The 19,342-nt window shown below is 43.2% G+C and overlaps 1 protein-coding gene across 2 annotated transcripts; it reads left to right on the forward strand.

The window, feature by feature from the left end:
- Positions 1 to 6,949: 6,949 nt before the first annotated feature.
- gtpbp8 (GTP binding protein 8) lies at positions 6,950 to 19,188 on the forward strand. 2 transcript variants are annotated; one of them, XM_079170584.1, is made up of 9 exons: positions 6,950 to 7,061; positions 7,594 to 7,794; positions 7,901 to 8,054; positions 9,562 to 9,660; positions 10,638 to 10,768; positions 12,484 to 12,583; positions 16,104 to 16,222; positions 16,890 to 17,028; positions 17,177 to 19,188. In XM_079170584.1, exons 2-8 carry the CDS (start codon positions 7,625 to 7,627, stop codon positions 16,978 to 16,980), a joined length of 864 nt encoding a protein of 287 aa, XP_079026710.1. In that variant the 5' UTR covers positions 6,950 to 7,061; positions 7,594 to 7,624; the 3' UTR covers positions 16,981 to 17,028; positions 17,177 to 19,188. The 2 variants fall into 2 exon arrangements, with proteins under 2 accessions (XP_079026710.1, XP_079026711.1); XM_079170585.1 differs by lacking the exon at positions 17,177 to 19,188 and having other exon boundaries at positions 16,890 to 17,058.
- The last annotated feature ends 154 nt before the right edge of the window (positions 19,189 to 19,342 follow it).

Raw genomic sequence — 19,342 nt, forward strand, 5'->3', positions numbered from 1 at the left:
TCCCCTCCCCGCCCCCTGCCCATCTCTCACACAACAGGGACGGGGTCTCCTATCAGAATGAAAGGACTGCAGCCGCTTTGTTAAAGATCCTCGTTTAAGGTCACTGGTCGGGTTGTGAAGGCAAATACCAGCATGAGTTCAGAGCGGAACTGGTCTCGGAGCAGTGGTTAGGCATGCTGTTCTGGGAGCTTTTGTGAATAGGACTCCCAGGCCTTGTACGCGGGCATTTTTGTAAACATAGCTATGCCTTTCGCCTTTAAGTCACATAAAACAGAGCCTTTGTAAACCTGTGGTCAGGGTGATGATTTTCACAAACTCAGTTTCAGTGTTGATGCGTAGACATCGAAAGTCTTTGGTTTGAAACACCATTAATGAGGCCACATGTCGTGCAACGGCGGCATGATTACATCTGTGAACGGCGGACTGTCACGATTAGGCTTTGCCTCTGTGTTCTGTGTTTCTCTACCCTCCTCACTCTACCTGTCAGTCACTCCCTCAGCTTATTCCCTTCACCTGCCTCTGATCACTAATCAAGCACTTCCCCCTCATCAGCACAACTCCTCTCACCTGTTCTTCCCCCTACATAAACTCCTGCCCCTCAGTCACTCCTTGCCAGATCCTTGTATTGTCTACCCGCCCGTTCGGCTTGTCCTGTTCCCGGTTTTCCCGTCTGTCTTCCCTGTCCTGCTGGAATTTCTTCCCTCGTCTCTTGTCTGTTCTGTGGATCCCCTGCCGATTCCTGTATGGTCTGCTATTGCATTGTTTTGTTCATTAAATATACCCTTTTCACACTACTCTGCCTGGTCTGCGCTTGAGTCCTCCACCATGCCCCGTGACACGGACGTTCTCAAATAATCTGCGACCAGGACTTTTTCCTTGTTACTACACAGAAATGTTCCTCTTCCATTATACTGAGGAACAGGGGGTCAGAATGTGCTACAGAGGTTGCAATGTTGCTGGTACGTGTTTTTAAGTGTCCCAACCTGCCCACTGGCCTTGACCAACATGATCTCACAGAAACCTTTTACGCACCACAATTACGTGTCGGCACCACACCACGGCATCACATCGATGCAATTCATTTGTGTGTCCACCACGAAAAGGATCATAATTGACTTTTCATTGTTCCTGTAATGCCAATACGTTTTAACCGTCGTATTCATGTATTTCTGTCACACCAGGTTGCCTTGACAGAGCTTCAGTTGTGTTTTTTCCATTTTCATCTGGAGGGAGATTGTGTGAGCAGGTTCTTTTTTTAGGTACGAAGAGGGTAAAAGTGTGTTTACAAAAATACTGTGTACGTGTGGACCAGGCCGTAGAATCTACACATGTTCTTGCTGTTCTGCAATTATTTTGTCTTCACCGTTCTTATTTTTATGTTCTTTATAATAAGATCCCTTGGACTTTTTGTCTCCATAACACTCCCTCCATTCACTTTGTAGTCATGGCTGACAATGACCTCCCATTGTTGAAAGAGCCATTATTTTTAGTTATGTGTAAATGGTGCCTCAGCTTTCATTATTTTTATGTTCTGCTACTTATATTTTTGTCTGGGGTCAACTATGTATCTTCCTTAGACAATTTTAGCCGAGTAGAAACCTTCCCGCCTGTGGTCGTGTCACCTCCCAAGGCTCCAGTGTTATAACTCAGAGAGCCTCTGCAGAGGGCCTTGCTTTGCTGCATCACCTTCATTAACCACCGTGCTGGAAGCTTCTCTGTCATCACTGGTTCAATGACTCGCCTCTCAACTCCGGCTTAGCTTCCCCCAAGTTTATTTTTCCACTTATCTGTTGCGAGGCGGAGACAGAGGGAGAGAAAGGGGAGATACTCGGAGCTCGGGCCACGTTTTTTAATCTGTTATTCCCCTGTATTGGCACGGGCGTCTCCAGTGTGGGGATTAAGAATCCAGACAGTGATGGAGCTCGGCGTTGACCCCAAGGGCGGCTGAGGACTGGAGGAGGAGAGAGGAGGAACAAAATAAATCATCTCTGTGGAATGAGAGAGAAAGACGGTAGACACAGAAAGGCGGTGGAGGATTGTGTGTGTGTGTGTGTGTATGACGGACGACGAGAAGCGATAGAGAGCAGAGAATGAGGCGAAGAACCGATACAGAGAAGAGAAAGTGAGGTGCTGGCAGCGGTAATGGTCTCGTTGAGGGCGGGAGCAGTCTAAATCCTGAATCATGACCCTAGAAATCTAAAGGTTACCTCACAGAGTTGCACAATACAGCTCCGTGCCCGTACCGCCGTGCTTTCACACCTCATTTCCACATGGATGAATTCATCAGATGGATGAACAAGTTCAAGAGCCAATGCCATATTTTTCAGCATGCAGTTTTCCTATTTATTATTTCTTTTACAGCAGCAGAGTACAGAGCTACAGTGTTGCTTCTGAGGGAATGGTGTCCTGTAGTTTTTAATTGGTCTCGGATGCATTTTCATATGACCCAGTAAGAGGAAGATCATGTGTGCGCTTGTTGTTTCAGATGTTATTTATTGTTGGAGCATGTAAACTTCAGCTAGACTCTCTTTCCCCTCGAGCAGAGTTTAGCTTCGAAATGAACTGAAAGAAGCAGATTTTCTAAAATGGGCCAGGAATCTAAACAATTAGGACATCAATCATTAAAGAAAAGAAGTTGTAGCATTTATGACTCTGTCTCACCGTGAAAGGATCACTTTGAACCCCCCCCTCACCCGGCCTTCCAGGTGCCCGTTTTAAGACTATCTCTTTTTCATTTTTCTCATGAGTTTTTTTAATAAGCGTTTAAAAACAGACTTACACAAGTCTCCAGGGAGTCCTGTGTTTGACCTGATCATCCGCCCTGACCTCCTCCCCACACAGGTTTTTAATTAAATGTATTTGTGAAACATCAAAAACAAATGTAATCCGGAAGAAGATATGTTCCGATAAAACGTATAACATTGCAGTTTTGATGTAGGGGAACATCATTGGCTGCAGTAACATGTGTTTGTTTATTCTGTACTAACACAAGGTAAACACTTGCCTCCATTGCCTGTTGAGATGTATGAGGTCCCGGCTCCTCTGTGACCACCTAAGGATGCCTGAGTCAAACTTTCTCTGCATAGATGCACATAAACATTTACATGTTTCTTTGCAGCACTTTAATTTCACCCTGAACAGACATTTACGTGTCTTCCCTCCAGTGGAACACTGCTACTAAATCAATAGAAATCGGAGGAAAAAGAGAGATCGCTTCGAACACCAAATACTCCAAATTCTTGATCTGTATTGTTCCCCTCATTGTGTATCTGTAGACCTCACAGCATCATCCCGGAGCCTCTGCACTCTGACATCTTCAGTGTTTTGTTTCCCTGCATTTCCTTCCTGGGGCTTTATTTGTCAGGATTGTTTCCTGGCTCAAGGTCACTCCTCCTCATTCAACCCCCTCTCGTCTGCGTATCGATGCCAGTAGAGCCGTGGCTCTTGGCCGCTAAAGCTGAATCGATATCCCTGAGCGCTCGGCGCTTGTGCTCTAATATCCTCCAAACACCACCTGCCAAAATATTTATGCTGTATTCATGGGAGATGCTTAGAGAGAGACAAGGAAGAACAAGGAAAGACACAGCCGGCGGCCTGGTAGGATCTTAAGTAGAACACCGGGCAGCTCTTGTGATTTATAGTTTAATGCAATTCTTATTAAAAGTTGCAGAGTCAGTACAACTCAGTTTTTTTTTTAGTTTCAGCTCCAGTTTGGTGAGGAGGCTGAATATTATTGATGTGCTGGGCAATTCACCTCATTTGGAACAGGGCCGTGTTTCTTTTTTCACAAGCGGCCATTCCTCTGATTGTTCTGTTTACTTAACAGAGACAGAGAGAGTAATGAGAGTGGGAAAGCTGGAGGGAGCAAGCTCGGGCATGATTAAATGATACATTTTCTAGAAACAGAGTTGTCATCTTGTCCACCCACTGACCACTGAGGATGTCTGGGCCTGACGGCTTGCAGCCTGGGCCAGATGGGCAGACGGAACAAATACAGCCCCGTGTTAATCTCCAGTTGTCTATCTGCCCTTGAGGCGAGTGTGTGTGTGGCAGCTGTGTGTGTTTGTATGAGGCGCATTGATGGTTTGACCTCTTGACTCGATAAACTCCTCTGTACTTCATCCCCCTGGACAAACAAAAGCTTTGGTATTTGGCTTTTGGTATTTGGCTTTTGGTATTCTGACGCCCCATTGTGTCGCTGTCACGGCGCGGCAGGAGATATCGGAGGCCAAGTGGGAGGGGCTGGGGGGGGGGGGGGCGCCTGGGCCAGGCCTCGGTGGTCTCTCATGTAAAAGAACGGTTTAATGGGTCTGAAAAGGTCACCTGGGTCAAGCTCTGTGATGATTCAGTGTCAGATTAGAGCGCCATCAGTGTGTGTGGGTGTGTGGGTGTTTGTGGGTGGCTGGTCAGCATTGCAGCTGGACTTGTTCCTCACGATACATTGTCAAAAACACCACAAAGACTCTTAGGGGGCTGCTGCATGGTGCCGGAAAGCCCTGCAAACGTTGTCTGTCGTTCATCAATCAAGCTCAATGAGAGAACTGCAACAGACAGAGAGGGAAAAAAAACAAGAAGGGATTGGACCCAGACAGACAGCGAATGAGGAGCCAAAAAACAAATGATGATGGTGATGATGATGATGATGATGGTGAGATGCTGACTTGATAGTGTGGGGGGGGCAGGTTGTTTGAGGACAATCAATTGTGTATGATATCTTTCTTTTGATTTTATTGATATGCACCCTGGGGAGGTAAAGGCCACCACGGCCTGCGCCATAGACGTCTACTTGGTGGACAATTGATCGGTCTGGCATTTGATCCTCTGGCTCACGGTGAAGGATGGGGCGATGGAGTCATGAGAGCACCCATGGCCGCCCTCCCCTCTGTTCCCTGTTCGTCCCTCTTATTCCCCGTCCCTCCTCCCTGCTCCTTCTATCATTTATCTGTCCCTTCTGCTGCTGTACATCCCTCACTGTCTTGTTTCCCACTCAAGTGCCTCCTAAAAAAGACCGGCTGAGGCGCAGGCTCTTAAAGGTTTCATCCACGGAATCTCTGGTGCTAAAAGCCTTATAAATGGCTGACGGCTAAAAACGTCCACCTATTAAGCGCCCCATCATCTCGTCTTCATCTCCCTGTGCAATAATGAAGTGTATAAGTAATGCAGCAGCCAGCCTTTAATGTGCTAAGTAATCCAAGGAGCACAGAACTACTCCTCCTTTTATTTCTTATTTCAGTTGAAGCTATTTAATTAACCGCCGAACACATGCGTAACACTCATTTAACGATGCACAAGACACAAAAGCAATAAAGGAGACGGGAAAGACGGACAGAGACAGAGGGAATAAATCAGTTACATATTACATGTTCTAGTTTAATAAGGCACTCGATTCATATGGTATTCTCTTAAATGGGTGATGAATGAAAAGAGGCGCGGGCATTACCACACATGAGAATATAAAAGACCCCACCGCAAAAGGACAGGGAGAATATGAGAGCTGTAATTGGATACCATGTGAATTAATTTGTTCGGTGAACTTCCTATGAATCACATCAGGTCATAAAAGCCAGATGGAGCTGAGGGAGGATTGGCACAGGGTGGTGAAGGCAGATATTTAACCAGCATGCGGTGCGGAGCGGTGCTTTCACAGGTCTGCACTGCCACCATGTGGAGAGAAAGGGGTCGCCAAGCTGTGGGCCAGCCATGAGTGGATCATGTGATTCATTTTGAAGTGCTTACAGCTTAAAGTGAGAGAACCCCAAAGTGTACCAAATATTCTATACCTCTCAAATAAAAATTGCTTTTCAAACCATCAATCAAAGCTGGATAAATATTAGAAGTGATCTCTTGCCCCGTAGGTATGTGGAGAGCAACTACTGTGAGGAGGAGGCTATAACCACTTTGTGCTCATGAACCTGTGAAACCTGACCACCTTCCTGACTATTGATGAAAGTCCATTTCCTACTGGGAGACTCGGTGCCAAAGAATGCAGAGTGGGAGAGAAGCCTGGAGTCGCTCTTATCACTGCCACCTCCTCCAACCAAATGTATGAAGACATTTCTTTGGCGTGCTCTACGTGAACGTCAGTATTATAATCCTCAATAATCCACACCAAGAGGGTGATGGAGGATGTATGTGACAGCTAGAACTGTACCTTCCCCCGTGGACGGGAGACGTTTTCCCCCCAAGAGCAGGAATGTTGCCATTTGTTTCACCAGCCATACATCAATATGAAGAATGTCGCTGGATCTAAAAGAGGATTCAGGCTCATTAATTACGTCCCGATCGCCAATGCAATATTAGAATAGCACAGGGATAGAGATGTCATTGCAAAACCCTTGTTTTAGGATGTCATTTCATCGTCTGTTACTCTCAAGGTTTCACACTTTTGATTTATCTCCCAAGAAAACCAGATGTTGAGATGAAACAAAGAGTGCCAAAATTGTTAAAATAATGGTTTCCATCTTATTTCTGTAGTTGTCTCAAATTTGACTGCAAAAAATATAATAATGAGAACTATAATGATTTTAGTAGCAAACATCCAAAAAGTATTTCGTTTTTCTTTTAAAAGTGTATGTTTTTCATTTAAGCAGAGGCAGAGGAGAGATTCCATGAACCAGTAACATAATTATTAGCTGGAATCATTGTGCATACCCACTTGTCTGCTACATAATTAAGTAGGCACAACAGTAGTTTCCAAGCAGTAAGAGCAGGACATGAAAGTACTGCTACTGCTGCTGCTTATAAAAAGACCAACAAATACAGTATAAATAAAATATATCAAGACATATAACATATTTTTTATGTTACTGTCCTGTTTTGACTTTGTGTATATTATAAAGAAATGTATTTTTCTTTTATTTCAGTTGTTTTTTTAAATAGTTTATCAAATAAAACAACAAGAACAACGGAACTTTTCATTTTCATCGTTTTAGTCGGACTTATTTGAGCGCTGCACGCAACATGGAGGACAGTGAAAACAATTCGTAACAGTCATGGTAGCAGTTACAGCCAAACCAGGGTTTATTAATTCATTTTTAAGCAAGGAACATATTGGAAGTTCGGTAAGTCGTGAAATGAACCCGCATTTGGAAATGTTACAACTTAACGTAATGTTAATGCTGTGCTAGCTTGCTAGCAATACCAGTCTTCTTCAGCTGTTGAGGGACAACATCCGGTTGACAGCAAACGTCACACATTTATGAACAACGTATTCAGTAGGCACCGAGCAGGCTAACGTTACTTCGTGTATAAATGGGTGGTGTTTTTTTGTGAAGGAACTTAAAGTCTGCGTTGTATTTTTAAAACATATAATTTCACATTCGCTCCTGAGTGTCTCGTTTCCTTTTACATTTGTGATGTCCTCGTGTTATCAGCAGATGTGTGGTCAGAAAGTGACCCAAAGCTAGTTCACACTTGTATTGAAGTATCTACAGGCTTGTGGAGTACCCATGCAAACTTTACATTCTGACAATAATGAAATAAAGTTCTAGCTGAGAAGGGCTGACAGCAGATCATCAACTCAAATTAAAGCTGAAACATTTGTTAGGTGAGGCTGCACTTCCATGAGTGATAATCACACTGTCCTTTTCCCAGCTGCAGGCTGCTCTGAGATCTGCAGAGGAAGATGTTTTGTCTCCGGCTGTCCTCGTGGCTTCAGCCTGGGACACAGCTTTGCTCCGTCTCCTGGCAGAGTGTCCATAAACTTGCCTCGCTTCAGAAAGCTACAGCGCTTCCCCAAAAGAAAGTGCAAAGCTTACTCTACCCCTTTAGTACACTGGAGGCTTACCTGGACAGGTAGTGTGTTTTAATATATAATATATATATATATATATATATATATAATATAATTCAAGAGGGCATATGTCTTCTTTCAGAGCCTAAAGTGGATTTTTCTGTTCAGGTCCGTGGACAGGACACAGTTCCAGCTCTTTCATCCCAGTTTGGAGGACATGGTTAAAGCAGAGAAGCTCTTCTACTCGTCTCCGTCTCATAAGATTGATTACTACATCTCTGCAGAGAGGATGGACCATGTACCTGCACTGAAACCGCCTGAGGTTAGCGGGCAGCCTCAGTCACACTGTTATTAACTGTGCTACCAAAATGTCATGACTAAGGCTGGCTTAACTCTGCGTTAATAACATGCTGATCCCTTCATTCATTTGATTGAGGTCAGTGTGACGGTGCAGCAGAGCTGCCAACACAGACAGCTGAACCGCACGGTCGTCTGGGTAAAGAAAAGATTAATCTTGCTCAATTCTTGCTGGAACACACTGTGACATCATCTGTCAAGATGCTGCTTTGACCAATCACATGCATGCAAGCGCACGTTCCCGGGAGATTTCTTTGTAACATGAACACGTATTCCTGCTGTTTACCTCGCACACAAGAGTAATTGCTGCTGTGATCATTTCCCATTTTCAAACTCATGGATTTGACCAATGACCACACTGGTAACCTGTAGCAACACGCCCCCGTCAACCCATGTGCTATTTCTAATGCAGGGCTGTTTTTGGCTGCTGGTATTAACAGGTAGCTAGAGATGGCACACATTGGTGTACGGTACAATTTATACCATAGATGATCCTATGGCGGCGGACGTGGTCATACTGGGGCCGACAATTGAACACAGTGAAGAACGTGCCTCAGCTCTCGCATGGTCCCATTCATTTGTAAATACATTTACAAAAGAACGCTTCTGGGCATTTTCAAATCAAATTGTACAGCAACGCTGTGAAGGAAATGGAATTGATCGCCTCTGTAAAGATTATAAGTGGAGTTTTTCATTTTCATTCTCTCGGTTCCGTCGTGAGCAAGCCTCAGAAATACAGATTCATCTTTACTGACCTTATGTCGTTAAGGCGCCAAAGTCTCCATCCTTAAAGGTGCTACATTTGAAATTCAGAGCATATTTAATGCCTCCACACGACTGTCAACATGGAAGAGCCCATGAATCCATTCACATTCAAGTCATTTAACCGACCCACGCCTGCCTCCGACTCACCATGAAGCCCGTGGTTGTTCACGTCGCCCTTCCTCGACCCAACACGTGGACACTCAACCCTTGAAAAATGTCTCTTTACCCTTCTGCAGCCTCATACATAATCAAGCAGCAGTTGTCACTTGATAATAAATGAGCAGATTTATAACCTTATGGACAGAGGTGATGACCGGAGGGCTCAGACTTGAACATTGTGTTGACGGGACAGCGCGGTCTCTTTGGCATGCTGAGTTAGTCACCGCTCTGTCAGAGGATGATGTATTTGCGGCTTACTGGCAGCGCGAGCCTCCATCCATCTGTCGAGTGTGGGAGAGATGGATGAGCCGGAGTCGTGTCCCGTGGGACTTGGTACTGCAGTAGCAAAGTGGTAGCAGCCAATGGGAGCGGCCCGTAACACTCAGAGCAGGTGTGCTGGGTGAAGTGCTCACTGAATGAGGAAAACCTGAAAGAACTTCTGAAGTAAAATACTCGAGCACAAACTCTAACAGACGGTTACATTTCCACCATTATTAACACAGCAGCAGTGACTGTCACAGGATTAAGGAACTTGTGTTTATTCTCAGGTGTGTTTCATCGGCAGAAGCAATGTGGGCAAGTCGTCTCTCATCAAAGGTCTGTTCTCCCTGACTCCTGAGCTAGAAGTCCGAGTCTCCAAAACTCCAGTGAGTAGTCCCAGCCCACACACAGCATGTCTGTTTCAGTCCAGGGCCCAGCATGTGTAGAATTAGATTGGTGCTTGTTATATACACATGGACAGAACCTCATCACCTGATGATGGGTCCTGAGCATCAAGTCTCACAAACTGCCTCGTATTAATGATCGGCACACTTTGTAGGGCGTGTTTATTTTTTATTTAGTTTTATTTAAATGCTCAATTACAAGAGACGGCATACTTCTCATTGTTTACAATATCTTTCTTTAATATAAGAAAAGAAGTAAACATCTGATATTTGTATCTATTGTCATTTAAGACTCATCATTTATGTAGTCAAAGTTGTTGTGTGACTGATTATGAGGTTGGCTAAAAACAATATGCTTAGAGAAGTTTGACATATTTTGTTAAGTGACTAAAAAAAGGAGTTTGGAGAGAAAATAAAGAATTGATAAAGTAAAGTGGAATTCCATACTCCAACTTTAGAATAGGAGAGAATCTTCACTCAAGGTTTGCTTTCCCAGAACTTTCAAACAGTGTTCAATGGTCTTCATCAGTGGATTGTGTTGCTTTGACAAAAACATGTCATGGAGCATGTGTTGCTGTCTGCCACTGCCTCAATCAGTTTGTTTGTGTAATTCTGTGGTTTTGGTGAATCCGAACTAACCCTTTAAAACATGGAGGCAGCGGTGGAGCAGTAAATCCTGTGTTCTGGGAGGTAAAATATTTTAAATCCAGCGTACACTTTAACTCATGTTGATTCTGTAGGTGTCTAAAATAGTCAGCATGCCCCAAGTTACATTGGCCACCATCTCCTGTATGAGTTTACACACTCACTGTGGATGAGTAACTCACTCAACCTCACTTCAAAAAGTCCAAACTATCCCTTTAAGTACATTTCTTTCACCCTTGTTAGCAAATAAGCAAAGTGAGATAAAAAGAAAGAGTTGACCTCATTGTCTTTCTCTCTGTGCCCGTCCTGCTCAGGGTCACACAAAGAAGATGAACTTCTTCAGAGTGGGCAAAGCTTTCACCATCGTTGACATGCCAGGCTACGGACACAGAGCACCCACAGACTTTGTGGACATGGTGGAGCCGTATCTCCACACCAGGAAGAAGTAAGACATGTCTACTACTACTACTAGTACTTCAGTCAAGTCCTGTTGGTATACTAGAGTCACAGGTTTGAGCACAAACGGAGACAGAAGTAGCCCTCACACACACATGATCGATGTCTGGAGGGCCAAAGTAAGACCCTCACAAACCATCGGTCTCCAAATAAGTACAAGTAACGTCCCATCATATGGATCTTCTACCACGCTGCAGATGCTGAGAGGACAGCAACAGAACTTCATTACTGTGGGAAGTGATATATATATATATATGCCAGAAAGATCGGTGGTGTGGTAAAGTAATGCTCATGATTTGCTCTTTATTGACTGTAGTTTCACATTCTTTTGTTGAAATAAAATATTTTGGATTTAACTATTTACAAAGGAAAGGATGCAGAATTACAAATAATGAGTTCTACCATAACACTAGAAACACTGTATTCAGGAGCTATCAACAAATGATAGAACATTATAGAACGTTGAGTTAATTCGTCACAAAAGGAAAATATTCAGGTCTGATTTATTATTTTACGCTGTTTATAAGAACATCTCTTAACCTTCAGAAAGAAGAAAGCACAAGGCAGAATGTTCAGAGACATGTTCGGCAAAAGCATCTTAAACAAAAGACGTTAGTTTGCTCTTTTTAGTGAGCTGTGTACACACTACGAAGCTTCACTTATACCGTTGACTTTCAAATTCTAAATCTATTGAATGCTGCACAGCATTATTCCTTTTTTTACGTGAATTCATTCAGTTTGAAAGTACAGCCTCTGAGTACAGGGCTTAGTTTACACACACACACACACACACACACACACACACACACACGGAGCAGTGAAGTGAAGATAACGTTGTCAGTACCAGATACCAACAGACTCTGAAGTGAATAATATTCCACTATTTGCAGAATTAGATTCCAGTGGTGGCTGCGTAGGTTTCTTTCCAACTTGTGTGATCCAAACCTTTCCAATAGCTCCAGAGCGTCACGTCCTAAAGAAAATACCTCTGGTGGTCCAAAACAAGACTGATTTATTTATCCTCAGTAGAATCTATGAACGTTAACATAAACCATATTCCCGATACACAGAGTCCAGACAAAGCCTTCTCTGAGTGTGTGTGCTGTCTGCGCTCTGCCTCCTCAGGTACGATGGAATCAAGTTGTTAGAACTGCGACCTAATAGAAAGCCAATATTAACATTTCTAGTTCCAATGCAATGAGATTGAGCTCTTGTGTTAATAATAATAATGTCATCTACTATTTGGCCTCTACTGCTATATTTACTGCATTTCTCCACTATAGTGGTCAACAACTGAGTGATGGTATTTGTGGATGACAGCAGTCAGCCTCTCAGGAGAAATGATGCGTATGCCGATATATACTGTGTGCTTATGACTCTGACAAAGTCATATTGTTCTATTAGACCATGACACTAATAGTTTCCTTCTGGATTCGTACTACCAGTGGGTGGTGACCTGGTCCACAAGGTGGTCCTGTGTAATCATTCAGTGTGTTTGTGTTTTACCACCACTTAGACGAATGCTATGAGTCTTAATGAATGGTATTCATCCATGGTGGCCTCGGAGGCTTGCTGTGACTACCGGGTTGTTTTTACCTTTGCACCTGAAGATCTGTTTGTTCAACGTTTGTTATTTCTATGAATGGGGAAAACTCATCAGTCACATCCATTAACCTGCTCTTTGCTGCATGTATCTTCTGTCAGTCTGGTTAGGACGTTCCTGCTGGTCGATGGCAGTGTTGGTCTTCAGAAGGCCGACATGATCGCCCTGGAGATGTGTGAGGAGATGAGACGTCCATACGTGGTAGGACACACACTGTCTTCTTAAGAAATACTACCACCACGTTCATAACGTCTACAATTCTGACAGATCTCATCTGAATATATGAGTATATCTAAAGAAAGCTATTATGGAGATGTATTTATTTCATCCATGTAATCACAGTCAGGATTAGTATGATTGTAAAATGCCCAGCTCATTTGATCCCCATCTCATCTGCTCATATGACATTTGAGTTTTGCTTGATCATTTCTGTACATTTTAGAGCTGCGCAACGATTCGTCCATTAATCGATCAACAGAAACTATTTAGATTATCAGTTTGAGCAGCCCTCTTTAAGTGTCTGACTCACAGTTTTTTGGTTTCATTAGTCATCTACAGTTGTAAAAGGAACATCTTTTGGATTTGGACTGATGGTGGTTAAAAACAAGACATTTCAGCTGTTTAATTACAAACCCCTGCCAGATAGCAGTCTGGTGTGTGTTTGCATGTTGCGATACGCAGATCAGAACCTCTTCCACCCCCGCTGTGAGTGAGGACACGCAGTACCTGCCTGAACAAACCTAAAGAAACCTGTATCCGCTGTGCCACTGTGACTATAGCTTATGTTAGCCATCAGTGTGTTTGCTGTGACACTCACCGGGCTGTACGCTCCTTGTACACTGTGATCCTTTGTTTATCGGATTAAATCCAAAGTGGCAGAAACGACAAAGCGACCCGCACCTTTGTCTTGTCCTCTCCGCCGCCAGTAGAGCGGTCAGCATTCTGCAGCTCTGGGAGACAGACAGCAGCTGCTCAGATTCCTGCAGCACAAACCAAAGAGCTGGGAGTCACCGCGGGCCCCTGTGCCGGGGAACTGGCTCAACTGGAGCTAACTGAAGAGCAGCCTCCCACCGGAGGGTGCTAGTGCCGCTTTGGATTTAATCCAATTAACAAACCATCAAATCACACACAGACCATGGATGTAATATTGACAAGCCCTGGAGACGGCTCTACGTCTTCATCTCACTATCGCCTCTCGAGGTACAAGTGGTATTACAAGACTGGATGGACTGGGGCTAGCTGGTTAGCATACTCATTTCAGTAGGTACTCTGTTCACATTCTGTTGATAACGTTTAGGGACCAGATCGTACATCTTGCACCTTTTTAAATCTTGAGGAACAGCAGATTGCATGCTGTTCATGATGGAAACACAAGGTTTCCAATAGTTGGTGGAGGTGGTGAGCTTCTCCCCCTCCTCTTCACATTCTACTCATTCTTCTTTCAAATCTTCATCATTAAGTCCACAGTGAATTAATGCTGAACGCTCTCACTCAGCTATTTAAGAACTGCTGTTCCCTCTGAAATGCCACCGCTGAGGCGTTCTAATGAAGCACTCTGCAGTCAATTATTCATGCTCTCCGGTTATTAAACACTTTGACCATTAGTAAGGCTGTGACAGTACCACTTTTAACAAAGACGAACTCTCACTGCTGAAAGGCAAAGGAAGCATGAAGGAATGACCTGGAAGAGACCTTCATACCTGAAACACACTTTGAAAACAGTTGCACTCAGTAGAGTATTCATCTACATTTTGCAGACTCGTCCAAAGACAGGTTTGTAATCCCACAGACTCTCCTTTCACCTTTGGGGAGCAAGACACACAAACCTCTTGGGTCTTGAGTAGGGTTGGGTACCGAAACCCGGTGCCAATATGGCACCGGTACCTATACGACCGGTACCTACCGGACCGAAACGCAACGCAGATTTCGGTGCTTCCTTTCGGTGCCTGAACCGATTGAAATACTTTTTTTACACTACTCTGATGACTTCGTCCTGGCAGCGGGTAACGATAGCTACCGTTTGTATAGCTACAGTAGCTAGCTAGCCATCAACCTTTTAACAGAGAAAATGCCGAAAGGTAAACGGTCAAAAGTGTGTTTTTATTTTGAAAGTCCGTTGCTCACTGGCAGCGGTGGAGGAATGGAGACTACTGGACATCGCTGCGGTAAAGTCAGCAGACACTCAGGTCTCCGTGGTCAACTCAGCAGACACTTAGATGTTAGTGACCTATACGCTGAAATTCACGGTAAACGCATTCAAACGGCACAGATCGGGAGCGAGCGAAGGACTTTGAAAGTTAGCAGAAAGATTTAACGTGAGACAACATCCGGTTTCTTCAGAGGAACATCCGGTTTTCAGAATAAGATGCCAACAAAGTATGAATTAAATTCACATTAAGTATAAAACATGCTACCTGCATCTCGTGAGTTAAAGGGAAAATACACCTAAATTGTGCGTAAAGTGTCTTTATTCTTTGATCGCTGGGTAACCATCATCACCTCTGAGTTACAGCATTATAGTGATGAACAGTAGAGCTGCATTCACATGCTCTGACTGAAGACAGAAGACACATTTAGATGAAACCTGCTGAAACATTGTATTCCTGTTGCACAGCAGTGGAACGTTTCACATGACGTCACACACTGAGCACAGATAGTGAAGAGATATAACTGCTACTGTGTAAAGGGAATACTGCTGTTAAAAAGAACCTTATTTGTTTAAAGTGTTTGCAAACCAAATGTTATTGCCCTTTTGTTCATATAGCAGTACTTTTAAAATAAAAGTGCACAATACACTACCTTTGAATTAATTATTGAACAACAACATAACAATGCGATTAATCGCAAAAAATCCATGCGATTAATTGCGATTAAAAATTGTAATCGTTGCCCAGCACTAATATGTATAGTATACTTTAAACAGTTAAATATATTGTTCAATTTGAAGAAAAAAATGTGCGTTGGCAATAACAAAAGTATCGGTTTAGGCACCGGTATCGGAAAAAAAACAAACGATACCCATCCCTAGTCTTGAGGAGCATCAGTGTTTGTAGATGGGCCAACTTTAACCTACACTGTACATTTACTGCCAGTAGATCATATGCATCAGCTCAGATGAAAAAATATATGAGGAATGCTCCTGGACCGACGGCAGGAACAACTCCTGTAAGTTGTTGATCAGTTGTGGTCTCTGCCAGCCGGTGGAGAGGAGTCAGTCAGCAGTCAATGACGGTATAAAAGAGGCAATACAATGTTTTTCACCGCAATTCCCATGTTAGCTCCTTGAGCATACAGTTATACATGAGCACAGGAAATATAAGACTGATGGATCCAGTAGTTTGCTTGATTAACTGTGGACAGACGGACCGATGCACACATACTCGATGAACACATAATCTCCCACATTAGCGCCTGGCGGAGATACAAGTTTTTTTCGTTGCCATTGTGTTGTGATGATATGGGATGGGATGCAGTAAAGCATGAACAGAGCTCCTACACTGAAACTTGTGGGCATAGAAATCGGGAATGTACGTCCCTGAAAACAGACACTCCACAGTGGAGTAATCTTAGCTATGGAGTGGTTGATTCATAAATGAGAAGAAAATGAGAATCACAATGCTCCCTGTTGTGTTTTTGAATGATTAGCTGACACGTCTAATCTCCATTGTTCTTATTTTCCATGACGGTAGAGTTGTAATGTGCCAAACATTTTGTTGTGCAGATGGTGGTGACTAAGATTGACAAATGTGGGTACGGAACACTGCTGACAAACCTGTTGGACCTTCAGGATGTGGTCAAAACACAAACCACAAGCTGCTTCCCCCAGCCTCTCCTGGTCAGGTGAGTGTCACGTTCTCTTTGACTGCTTAAAGAGCGAGGCTGGTCATATCTCATGTGTCTTAGCATCAACAAAGCTCATCAAATATCAACCATGAACTGATCCTACAAACAGGTCGAAGTATCTAAAGCCTGATTTATCTGATTCCTCTGTGCCATAGAGCTCAAACTATTACCAACGCATCAGTGAGCCACATTGTTGCCCTGGGTGACATGATCCTTTATAACCATAAACACACACATAGTTGTGTATCATAAAACATTTACAAAGTAGATTTCTTTGAAGTCTTTCCATCCAGAATTGTTGACACTCCTGATTCCTAGCTTCCAGTCTTCTTTGTTGGTGCATTGGAGCATCTCTTTGTGTGTTACTGCATTGGCTGGACTGTGTATTGCTTCACTTCTCATGCACGAGAAGAATGAAAAAACCATAGAATGTCACAGTTCTAACAAAATGCAAAGAATGTATTGGATGTAGTTGAAGACCCACGTCCACTTTGCAACTTGAAAGTTTGCTTTTTTCTTTGCATAGGAAAACAATAGGACTCGAATTAGGAAGAGAACTACATTGCACTTTGGACGCAGAGATCAATCTCGACTTGATCAACAGCACAAGTGTTGACCGTAATAACTGAGAATTGTTATATGTCTCTGTCTCTCTTTGTCACAGCTCCCTCCAGTTCTGGGGGATCTACCTCCTGAGATGCTTCATTGCTCATGTAACAGGGAGCATCAAGTTAACAGACACCTCTCAGAGCTGAGCTTAGCCTGGCTGGCTGGATCCATGCACATCCACATGCTTCAGAGGCTTTTATTTTCTAATAAAATGTCAAACACTCCTCTGTTGGTCTGGCTGGTTGTCCTTTTACTATTTAATATTACAGATTAGATTTCTCTTTCCAGATGAACCACAACGTTCCAGTTCATCTCAAAGGTGTTGGATGGAGCTCTGTGCAGACCAGTCAACCTCCACACCAAACTGTGAAACCATTTCTTTGTGAAGCTGGCTTTGTGCACGGGCATCGTCACGTTGAATCAGGAACAGGTGTCCCCCACAGTGCCGTCTATATCATCATTGCAGGTTTTAGCATTAACATTTCACTGAACAGGAATTAAAGGACGAAGTGCCAATTATGAAAAACAAACTAAAGAGACGACTCAACAAAAGTATGTGGACCGGAAGAATGACAGACATATGTACCTGAATTTACCAAAAGTCAGCAGTTGATATCTCATTTGCATATTTCAACATTTCAGAAAACCTGTAGTTCAGAAAAGAGTTATTATAATAATTCATAATACATATCTTTACAGGTTGTTTTTCTAAAAATGACTTCTTCCCATACTTTGAGATAGTAGCTCTTACATACTCCACACTTCCCCGTCTCATCTATATTCTGAACAGTTTACAGAGGGGTTTGTTCATATATAATCCATAGCCTGATTTATATATGTTGCTCCAAAAAACATGGCAGAACATTGGTATGGCTGTTGACAGTATTTTCTGATTCATGTAGTCCTAGAAATATATATCCAAAATTCCCTGTGTGAAGAAACATCAAGTCGAATATGAACCTCTTGAACCCTGACCCTATTTTTAGGCCTCTGCTCAAAAATTGCATACCCATACTAAAAAGAGTGCATCTTTGCAACCACAAGGTCTATTTGAATACTTTTGATGTTATAATAAAGGTAACACTTGTGAGAAAAATATCAGTATATATGTTACTGGTTAAGAATAAATGAAGATGGCACACAGCTCAAATTGAAAAGTTTTAGGTTCGCCTGAAAAAAAAAAGCACTTTTATTGATATTATTTCTTTGAAATGATGCAGGTCCAAGCCTAAAAAGACTCCCAAATCATAGCACAATATGTGAACAGTCTCTCTGCAAAGTTTGACTTTGATTAAGTGAAGCAGAACAACATGAGAGAGGTTTACATTTTGGCACCTTGTGTGCCATTTGAATTTTCTCATGTACCAAACTACATATTTCACTTGTATATTACTAATGGTGTTCAATACAATTGAGTTACCTGAGAATGACGGACAGCACTGTTAGCCAGTCAAAATCTGCAAGCCTCCGTAAATTGTGAAGCATATGCTCCGGCAGCAGGGAGTTGATTCCTCCCATCTCCCTCGCTCAAAATACCCCTCTAATATCTCAGTCATAGTCTGACTGAGAGAGATGTTATGGATATGTCTGTAATCAGTGTGTAGTTGGCATGCTTTGTGCTATCTCGGTTTCTTTGTTAGCATCTAGCTTCGATTGCTAGGTCCTGAAATGTGCCGAGTGTGCACACTCCTGGCGAAATATGAATATGGTATTGTAGTAATTCTAATAGTTGGTGAGTGAGTTCTGTTTGGAGTATGTGCAAATGGCATTCATATTATTTTAACCAAGGTTCTGAAGTTTCACGTGGTATGCGACATCATTATATTCGTTTCGTAATGAGTATTTGTTCGATGGTCTAAGACGGGTCGGCAACCCGCGGCTCCGGAGCCGCATGCGGCTCTTCGGCCCGTCTGCTGCGGCTCCCTGAGGCTACATCCACACTAATGAAGCTAGCGTAAGTTCATGCAGGACACGGAAGTTATACGCCCCAGCGGTAACCAGCTGACAGCCAGCCGATTGAATCATAGCTTCCAATCGGCCACGTACCAATCACAGCCCACTCTCACTTCAAGGAGGTTTATTTAAATATGGCTTCCTCCTCACTGATTCATTCTACATCTACGCTGTTACAGACCTCACTGCTGGCGAAGCTTCGCCTCCTCCACCCCAGCCTCCACCTCTTTGTTAGTTCATCTTCTGGCAAATGTTTGAAATGTATTTAAAAAATGTACCTCTGTCCTGTAAACCCAGGGGGGTTATTGCTCGGTGCTCCCAGTCTTAGCTCAGTAGCTGCTGGCTAATCCGGGGAGCATTCAAAGAGCGGAGCCATCATCGCCCAGTTTAACTGTTTTCCATTTGTTGCAATAAATGGTTAAAATCTATAACGAGAGTGTTCCTGACTGAAATACGTTTAATACGAGTATTAAACGTCTACTAGAGTCTACTAGACAACTAGACAACCTCTTGTCTAGTAGACAAGAGGTTGAAACAAATGAAACAAGAATTTCA

This window comes from Pholis gunnellus (assembly GCF_910591455.1).
Source record: "Pholis gunnellus genome assembly, chromosome: 12".
Lineage (NCBI taxonomy): Eukaryota > Metazoa > Chordata > Actinopteri > Perciformes > Pholidae > Pholis > Pholis gunnellus.